Consider the following 10,216-nt stretch of genomic DNA (forward strand, 5'->3'; position numbering starts at 1 on the left):
AACAAGTTTGTCATTTTTCATTTTGCTGCTTTCTCATATATGTTTTTCGATTAGTTACCGTGCTAACACATTGTCTGTAAATCAACTCAAAGGCTTCAGGCAAATACATTTATTCTAATTTGAAATGCATACAATATGTTAAATGTAAATTAATATTTATAAAACTAGTGTGGAATTATTAAAAACTATGGATGACTGTTGTGGTATTAATTGCCCTGGAAAACAACATGCACTTATTTCATATTAGAGTATATGAGTACTGTATAGCGCTCAGCTTCCTAATGCAACAATAGCAAAGCACAGAAGCATGGTTTTTACAAATGTGTAATACATTATTTTAAATAACACAGCTGAAAAAGTGTGTATTTTGTTGCTTTTTTGTGAAGTTGTGTACGGAAAGATTGAATGATTGAGAGAATTTTGAAAAAGGATTTTATGATATGGGAGAGGCTGTGGATAGGTGGAATTTATTGCTTGGATGATAATAGGACAGACAAGTAGATGTGGTCAGTAATTAAATACACATGAAAGATTTGATCATATTTTTGTTTGTAGGTAAGATGCAAAGTTAAATTGTTTAGGTCATGAACAGCCACAGCCTGAAGATGTTAATAGAAGACGACAAGGAAGAATCAGGACTAGAGATTTGATGGTACAGATGATAAAAAGTTGGTTGCATTGCAATGTTTAGTTTCTTCAATAATAGCTTGCAATAGCAAAATAGAGCAAAGGTTGTACTTTGATTATTTTCTACTGTATGGATGGCGTCAAGGCTGCGAAATGATGTTTGTCGATCTTATGGTGTAAAGTATGATCGTTACAACTGTGTCTGGATATAGATGATGTGTGAGGATGTGTATATTTGCAATAAAATGAGACATTTTAAGATGAATAAAACTAGCTCTGAAATGCACCACTTGTCTGATTTTTTTTTTCTGCCCCCAGTTACTCTTCTGTATTTTAGTATAATATGTGTGCAACACTCTTAGCTGCTACTGGAATAAAAACATAAAAATAAAAAAATTATAGATAGATAGATAGATAGATAGATAGATAGATAGATAGATAGATAGATAGATAGATAGATAGATAGATAGATAGATAGATAGATAGATAGATAGATAGATAGATAGATAGATAGATAGATAGATTAGTTGCAAAACAGAGAAGTACAAATAATCACAAGAAACACACAAGTAATCCTGAAAATATTGCGTATGAACATAAATTAATAAATGATTTTTTTTACGATACAATAAATTGTTTTCTTTAAAGGATTTGCATTAATATTGATTATAGATGGCCATTGTTATGAATTCATTTATTTAAAGAGAGACGGAGAGAGAGAGAGAAAGTGAGAGAGAGATACAGAGAGACGGAGAGAGAAAGAGTCAAAGAGAGAGAGAGATTTTTCTTTAACTGGTGCTTGAAGAGAATCTGTGATTCACTTTTTAGTCACTAGATGGTGCTAGGGTATCGCAGAGCACATTCGAATGGTAACTTCCGCATCAAAGGATTTGTCTACATGGGATTCATATGGCACACTATTTTTTCATCTTTATTTTAAGATTTTGAAAAATGTCACATTTTTCCTTAAGTGAGCATCTTCACTTGTGACTCATCTCCTTCGGTAGAACAGGTGATCAACGTGCTTTTCTTTGTAGCATTTAGTCTTTATAGGAGCCTAGAAAAACAATCTTATCTTATCTTATCGTTAAGTGAGGTTGAAATATCTTGAAAGAGTCCTTCAACATGCCTGCAAGCGTGTGTACCCTGATGAAAATTTCTGAGATTTTTACCCACAATCTCTCTCGACTGTGAAGTAGACGTGCTAACAACTAGGACATCATCCGGCCGGACCCGCACTCCAGGAGACCGGGCTGACCGGCCAATCACACAAATCAGTGTATAATTGACGGCCATTAGAAATGCATTGAATTCTTTTGAACCCCTCAAAAAGCTTGAGAATAAAAACTTAAAAAAATACTACCAAGAGACATCTTAGCAGTTGGTTCTCTCAGCTCGTTTCAGCTGCTTGCTGACTTTATGTCTGCAAGTACTGTTATATTGAATGTTTAAATGTGTGGCTACACATCTCTGTTGAAAATACTAATGGGTACATCAACTCTTGTGGATACGTGAAGGCACTTTAGTAAAAATGTTTTTTCTTTTCAAATTGAGAGCAAATAAACTGCAGTATGTAGCAATTTATTGTTAAATTGTGTTTTAATGACTTCTTGGCATAACTATGTAAACCTTTATTTATACAGATACAAAATCACTAGTAACACAATTGCCTGGTAGACGAACTAGAAAAAAAAAACAAAAGATGTTACATGATTCATCTTCTGAGGTAGCTGAATAGAGTCATAACAGTATGTCAAATTTATAAATGCAATTTCAGCTAAGTCTGACATACTGCCAAAAGCATCTTGCTAGCTATGATGTCCGTTAGCCAAAAGCTAAGCTACACTGTGCTTGATTATAGAGTAGCTAGTGACGACTAGGTAACATCTGATCATGGCTCACTTACTTCCTGGCTGCGACCATGTGATGTAAGCAAGCTGAGCTGTGATTGGCTGTTACTTGGCCCCGCTTGACATGCTATTTTCAATCAATAACAGGAGAATAATAAAAATGAGTGGCTGCATTGAACATACAACAAAAAAATGGACTTGAATTCCCCTTTAATAATAGAAAAATATGCCAAAGGTATTAAACTCATTTAATCCAGAAAGTAATATATATTTTACGATTTTTGAAAGTCTAGACCAGGGGTGTCCAAACTTTTTCGTTGGAGGGCCGCATACAGAAAACTAGATATACATAAGGGCCTCATAATTATTATTCACATATGTTAAAAATCAATAAAGCACACAATTACGTATTGTCTAAATTAGTTATTAAAAAAAACGCCGCTACGTAAAGGCTATCTCTTAACTCTTTCATTGCCACGGACGAGGACTCTCGCCTTTTAAAATAGTAATACCAATAATAAGTAATAAAATTCTCATCAAATACGTTTTTTATGGAGGGTAGCTGACACTCCTGACTAATGCTTACCTAATATATGGTGAGCTCTAGGGCAGCTGTATTAAAGAACGAAGAAGTGGATTTGGTCCACCTCTGTTCTACAATCATGTCAGTGTAGTATGTTTAACGCAACACAAACAGCCCTAGAAAGACTTTTACACATATATGCTTAACCTCACCACCTGCCCTGTGTACACGCATGTATTTACACTCGCCTTGACTTTCCTCTCACACTGCGTGCAGCCTAAAACGCACCCTCTGGTCTCTCTCGGGGTTATCTTGTAACTGATGTGGCTTCCCTGCGTTCCTGCTGCTAAATATACGCGCCACAACCATCTGGGAGAATCATTTTGTTCCGTTAATATCCCCATCAGCACTTTAAGCAGGCCAAAGGACTGACCCCCCCCCCCCCCCCCCCCGAAAGCCACCCGCCCCTCCATGCCTGAGCAGCTCCTGCATCCCTATTCATACTCCTCAAAATCCACCTCCACCACACCGCTGCCACCCGCAGCCCCAGCCTGGAAGAAACGAACTGCCATCTTAAGTGTAGGGTGGGTGTCATACTGACCCCTGAACTGGGATTCAACTAGTTGTACGCTTTTGGGGGATCCGTCAACACGGGATCTAGGGTATCGTACTTCTCTGCTCCTTTGCAGGATTATTGAAAAAACGCAGGTAAGTTTTAGTCAGTTGGCAGTTTGGATTTGAAAAAAAAAAAAGCAAAAACTACTTGTTGTAAATGCATGTTCCAAAATGATGAAAATGTTGCCGATAACGTCTTACTTTTAACAAGAATGCTTTTGAAATTGTATTTGATGCCCCTTGGAAGATCCGTTTGCATCTTGAAAAGACCAAAGGAATCAGCCAATGTGCTGATCCTCCCACTCTGGGCGCCGCATAGATGTAATATGCTGTCACCCAACCCAGAAAAAAAAAGGAGGGCGGTTAAACCTGAGAGGCGGCTCCTAATCATCTTCCAGGATTTGAAACCGTACCCATGAATTTATTCGACAAACGCTACATTGAGTTTTATTTGTGTTCCGTAAGAGACCGAAAATAAGGATTACATTGCAGGTGTGTTTTTGTTTGCTAATGGATAAGATCGGACCAGTTGATGGTCAAATGACGCCTTTACTCCGCTCGATGTCTTGGCTAGGGATGGAAATATTAAAAATAGCCTTGCGGGTTGTGTTACAGTCACTCAATGTGATGTTTTTCCTTTTAACAAGAGAAGGGTGCTCGACATGTTTATAAGCTGGGTGGTGCTTATGGCCATCTCACTAAAAAAGTTAAAAAAATATATCAAAATAAAGAAAAAAACAAGACCCTTTCAATTTTGAACCAGATGCAAAACGCAGCTGAATAAAGTCACATTTTAAAAATGTTCCAACAGTGAAATAAAAGGTTAGTAACAGCAAAACGAATCTCGAAGCGCAAAAAGTAATTGATTCCTTAAATGATCAAAATATTTTTGTTTAGCTGTAGTTTGAAGACCTAAACCTGTCAAAACGCTCAAAATTTCAGCTTTGAGAAGAAATGTCCTCATATTTTGTTTAGTCCTATCAGAAAGCAAAATGAATAGCATTGTGCATCTACTTTGTCTTACCAAACGATAAAACAATTATGTGGGCGCATTGACTGCATCCAGTCTATTTGAAAAAAAAATTTGCTTTTTTTTTTTTTAGCAAGGTGATGGATATAGAAAATGTTTTTAGATCGACAAAGTAATTGACATTAGTCTATACTAAAATAATCATTTGAAAATGTTTTTTTTATCATCATAGCTCTCATTGTCATCAATAGTATCATGTAAATGTATTTTAACTAAAAATTTAAAAAACAACAACAAAACACTCCTGTTAATCCTAGAATTTAAAGCAGTGTTTTTTTCCCATTAAACATATATTTCAAATAATTGTAAATAATATTGAGCAATTTGAGGTGTAACACTTAAATTAAACAAAAATAGGAAATTATTATATGCAACTGTTTTTGATCTAAAATGTAACGTGTACCAGTGGTGTTCAGAAGGAAAACATATATCAAGAAAAATCACATGCATCCAAACATGTTTTTTGTTTCACAGGTTGTATAAAAGTAAACTTTTAAAGGCTCGGGGAAACTATTTGTTGAGAAAACATGCGCGCACAGAAATTCTTGCCAGAAGGGGGCAGAGAGACATGACACAGCCTTGTTAACAGCTAATCAACTTCCTACAAAGGTCTCCCATTCAAACCTCCCGACAAATTTGAGTCAGTCTCACAATTTTCTGGAGTCAATACTGATGGATTGTAGGATCTTTCATCAAAATTGAGTGACACTCAGATTGCTTAAAATGTAAGCATGAAAATGACGTGCTTTGAATGGGAGACAACGGAAGGAAGGATTGACTGTCAACACTGTCAACGCTGCCATGTGACATTTACACCCCCTACTGGCGAGTACGGCTGTGCGCATGTTATTTCAACAAATAATTTCCTAAAACAGACTCCCAAACCCCCCTCAACGTTTCAGACGCGCCAAGAGATTCTGTTCATAAATGTAATCAAAAAAATCGGTGACAAAGGGCAGCCTTGGCGGAATCCAGCCCCCACTGGAAACAAATTCAACGATGGTGCGAAGCTGCAATATTAAAGTCGATGTGGTCATTTCATGAGGGCCTTCAAAGAGAAACTTGCCCCCAAAAATTGTAAGATTCGTATCGATTTTGAACAAGGTATACTACACAGATTTCTGACGCCAAATTGCGAAGAAAGCGACATCATAACAGCGCAAAACACAAAACTCTAACAAGGCCTGTCCACAAGGTCTGAGCCAGATGTTGATTCCAACAGTAAGAGATTCATTGGCTTCCCTCCTGGCCTAATAAACATCACTTCTCATCTCCACCAGCCATGCCCGCCAGAACACCCACCCCAATAACCAAGAGGAGGAAGCCCACCAAAGTCATAATTGACTTATCAAAAATCTCTCAGGATGGTAAGTGCGATTTACAGTTTCCAGACTATTACGAGGGTTAGTGAGGTCATTTGTTGAATGAACATATCTAGAGTACGAGCCCGTGGTGCAGATATCCGAGTTTGACTTGGGAAGAAAGATTGGCACGCCGAAGGACATCATGCTGGAGGAGTTGTCATTGCTCAAGAACAAAGGTTCCAAGATGTTCAAGATGAGACAGCAGCGGGTCGACAAGTTCATCTACGAGAACAACCCCGACATCTTCATAGGCGACTCCATGGTAGCCTCCAGTAAATGATCAAACTAAGATTGGGTTTATCCATGGGTAACAGTTCTTACTTTGATCTGGCTTGCTTTAAGGACGAGTTGCAAAAGTTCATCCCGTCGGCGGGCGGTCAGATTGGGAGCCAAACGATACATCTGGGCGGGTATCTCCTCAGCAAGGATGCCAGTCAGCTGCATTATGGTGGGATGGTGTTTGGGGGAGGGGCCCCCATGCCTCCACCAAAGCCTGGAAGCAAAGGCGGAGAAGCTGGAGGAGCGGGAGGAGTCGGAGGAGGAGTCGGAGGAAGTGCGGGCGAACATGGTGGAGGTCAGCATGGGAAAGATGGACTACAAGGAGGCTCGGGTGAGGGATCCACAGGTAAAGGTTGGTATGAAGTTCCAGTTTCACAAAAGAGCACTTTTTCAAGTAGGTTTTGTCCCCCCAATGTAATAAAATAAGTACTGCACCATTGACTTCAATAACTACTGTACTTCCACAACTCATGGAAAATTAAGCCTCATGAACAACTTCTCATATATAGATACATTTTTTTGCTCCTCGAGAAGGCACGCTTAGTTTAAGGCTTGCGCGGTATTTTGACCATTTTGGGTCATTTTCTAGCCAACAATGTGATAAGTGGTTGTTTCATGTTAAACGCTGACATGGGTGAAATTTCAGCTCCCTGGTGTCTTCTTCCAAAGCTTTCCCTTTGATTTGAAATGTCTTTGATATAAAGATCAAAAAGTTGGACAAAATAGCAAGGGTTGAATACTCGTTGGATACTTAATACAATTTCCGTCGCACTAGCCTTTAACTTCAAAACAAGAGCACCATCTAGGGGGGCAAAAAAATTATTGGGGTTCATGAGGCTTCATTTTCCCCTCCCAGGTATCAAATGTTACACTTTCAGGGGTGGTGAGATTAAATGGAGAGTTTCTAACATTGCCCATAGATTACGAGTTCCAGCTATCTGTCTTTCCCCATTTGATTTTTGCCTGAAAGATGATCCAAAACTCACCCTGTTATCCAAATTGATTTATAATTTTTTTTTAAAGGATTGTCCACTTCAGCCATTTGCAGCAGTAAAACGTAATATGCGTTTAATTTGATGACTACATCGCAATAATAATTCTCTACAATCTAATTAGCATGTACAGTTAACACTTTTAAAAAGTCGTATTGCCACTCAAAATGACATTACTGAAATGACCAATCACAGTTCAGCTTGTGAATGTCACATGACCAACAAGTGAGCTGTGATTGGTTGTTATTGTACCTGAGCCTTAAGCACGGTAACTGGAAAAATGCGTGTTTAAAGATAGTGATTGTATAATAATTTAGTTCTCAAATTAATCTGAGACAAAATATTCACTTTTTACTGCTGAAATGGATAAATAAGTTTACTATCCCTCGAAATTCCACCGACGACAGAGGAATTCATCTTGTTACCATGGAACTGACATTGAGCACATTTCTGGTTGGATTGTGGAACTGCCTAATTGCAAAATTGGATATGTTTGGATTGCATTCTGTTGACCTGTAAGTAGGTCAAACTTAGCTAGCTAGCTCGCTAATGGACTGTCTGGGTGGGTGTGCATTTCGGAGCCTTCAACCGTCACGTCAGGTAATCTATTTTAAATATGTCAAAAGTGTTTACCAAAATTTTGAACAAAAATGGCTTTTAGTTCCTATAGCATTTCACTTTGTTTTTGCAGTTACGTTCCAGGAATTTTTTTGTTTGTTTGTTTGTTTCGGTTGTTTTTGTAACAATTCCTAAATGTTATTAATTACAATACTTATCCGTCCGTGCAATGTGTTTATCTGGAAAATTCTGTGAGACTGTTTGGTCTGTAGCATACCAACCTCCCCATCTGCGAACCTTGTTTTGAATCCAGATTTGGCTGTCATTATCATTTTGGTTTTATTTCCATCATACCCACCCTTGGAAAAAAAAAAAAAAAGTTTTAATTTACTTCATTTGAGCATATATAGTTGCACATGACTAAAATGTCCAAAAACTGATGTAAATTATTACTTTTTTTTTTTTTTTTGTTTACATTTTATGTAAGTACTGTACAACTATAGTAGATTTTCCAGTGTTTCCCATTCTCTATCCAATGACTTTTTGATCACAGATGGCGGAAAAGACGACGCGTCTAAGAAGTTGCACCTGAAGACCTACATATCACCTTGGGAGAAGGCCATGAAGGGCGACGAAGGTCTGCTCGCCACCCTGAAAGGGTCCATGCCCGGCCCTATTCACCATATTGAACTGCGCAAGTACAAATGCTTCAACAGGTATTCACATCTGTTAAATAAAGTTAAATATGGTGTTTGTAATTTTAATCTGAAATGAACCTGTATTTATTTTTTGGATTAACGACAGATGTTGGCATATGTACCATATTTTCGAGCACAAAAAGGCGCACCAAAAAGCCTTCAATTTTCTCAAGAGCCAACAGTGCGGCTCATAATCCAGTGTGCCTTACACAGCACATTTTTTGCATTTTTGGGCAATGAAAAAAAAAAAAACAACTTAATCGCCATTTAAATTATTTGATTTTTACCTCTGCAATTCAATTAATAGTGGATTTATTTTATCCTGTTTGAAATTTTGAGCTGCTATATATGCTCCAATTTTGAAGCAATTCATATGTGGACAAGGTGCAAAAACTGAAAAGAAAGTAGTTTAAAATCAAGAAAACAATATATTTAAAGGTTTTGGTACTGAAGTAATTATATTTAAAAAAAAGTTTATTATTTAATTGAATCATACTTACTGTATATTCTTTTAAACTCTTGATTATTCTCTGTCATTGATCTAAACGGTCTTTTGATGGAATCAAGAGATATTTCCCATTCCCAAATCCTCTTTATTCTTAATTCGATTGAAAGATTTGACTGATTTAGCTGATTGTTTTGTTGACATTCCTTCTAGCCCAGCTCCCTCTAGTGGATGCATAATGCAACCCCAGCCACAACTGTAACTGCTAATTTATGCGCCTTATAATGCGGTGCCTCTTGTATATGAAAACAATTTTAAAATAGGACATTCATTGAAAGTGTGCTTATAATCCGGTGTTCCTTATAGTGCTAAAAATATGGTAATTTGCTGCAAAAATTAGGTAATAAACTGTATGGCGTACACAGAGGTCCATCTTTGGACCTCACTTGTAATTTTTATACCGCGAAAATTGGAAAATTAGAGCCACAAATAGCTCATTCAGCCGCCAATGTCTCTGATGCAGTACCAAAGCGGGCTAATGACAGCTGTTACAAGCATTTTCTCGCGTTTTTCTGTGTACAAAACTGATATTCCCGTCCAATTTCCAGGACTGCCATGCCATATGGCGGATTTGAAAAGGCCCTACAGTTCATGAAATTCCAAATGCCCGAAACTGAAAAGACCAAAGTGGTGGCTGAGCCCACGGTGGTGTACGGGCACGACATCAATCTGCGACCTTCCTTCAACCGCACGCCAATCGGCTGGGTGTGCAGCAGCGAGCCCAGCAGCATCCACGTGGAGCTGGACGGTGTGCCCTACGACGGCGAAACCGAGGAGCTCTGAAGAAGCTGTTTATAGATGCTCTTTGCGCATGCGCAGATTAATGCATAACATGCAAATACATGCTGGCATGCGCACTCCTGCTAAATGAGATTACAACTGTTGCTTTACCGTATATGATGGCACACATGTGAAAATGTTCATGTTCGGAAAGGCAAAAGAACAAAGTGTGGGTGGTCACGAGAGAACAAACAATGGTGGTGTTTTTGACAACATTTAAAAGTCAAACATCAGCTGTGTATGCATGCCAACATGTTACAACAATTCTTGCAACCAAGCACCTTTGTGTTTAAGTTCCTATGACCTCATCATAGGCTTATCAAAGTGAAGTTGCACTTGCTGAACTGAAATAAACCCTTTTTAAAAGTGCAGTACTTACCTTTATTTTGTAACGC

General features: G+C 38.1%; 1 protein-coding gene across 3 annotated transcripts; it reads left to right on the forward strand.

Moving 5' to 3' along the window:
• The first annotated feature begins 3,527 nt into the window (after positions 1-3,527).
• On the forward strand, positions 3,528-10,192 carry myoz1a (myozenin 1a). 3 transcript variants are annotated; one of them, XM_088421264.1, is made up of 6 exons: positions 3,528-3,708; positions 5,926-6,012; positions 6,084-6,271; positions 6,352-6,640; positions 8,392-8,554; positions 9,590-10,192. In XM_088421264.1, the coding sequence occupies exons 2-6, from the start codon at positions 5,928-5,930 to the stop codon at positions 9,822-9,824; spliced, it is 960 nt and encodes a 319-aa protein (XP_088277390.1). In that variant the 5' UTR covers positions 3,528-3,708; positions 5,926-5,927; the 3' UTR covers positions 9,825-10,192. The 3 variants fall into 3 exon arrangements, with proteins under 3 accessions (XP_088277390.1, XP_088277391.1, XP_088277392.1); XM_088421265.1 differs by having other exon boundaries at positions 6,352-6,634; XM_088421266.1 differs by having other exon boundaries at positions 6,352-6,619.
• Positions 10,193-10,216: the final 24 nt, after the last annotated feature.

Source organism: Hippichthys cyanospilos, chromosome 8, assembly GCF_059441005.1.
Source record: "Hippichthys cyanospilos isolate Australia breed blue-spotted pipefish chromosome 8, RoL_Hcya_1.0, whole genome shotgun sequence".
Lineage (NCBI taxonomy): Eukaryota > Metazoa > Chordata > Actinopteri > Syngnathiformes > Syngnathidae > Hippichthys > Hippichthys cyanospilos.

Bases quoted from the DNA above. Each gene is read 5' to 3' on its own strand.
- myoz1a (XM_088421264.1), top strand. From the start codon at position 5,928: ATGCCCGCCAGAACACCCACCCCAATAACCAAGAGGAGGAAGCCCACC. The intron at 6,013-6,083 runs GTAAGTGCGATT...GAACATATCTAG, and splicing joins ATCAAAAATCTCTCAGGATG to AGTACGAGCCCGTGGTGCAG. The intron at 8,555-9,589 runs GTATTCACATCT...TCCAATTTCCAG, and splicing joins AAGTACAAATGCTTCAACAG to GACTGCCATGCCATATGGCG.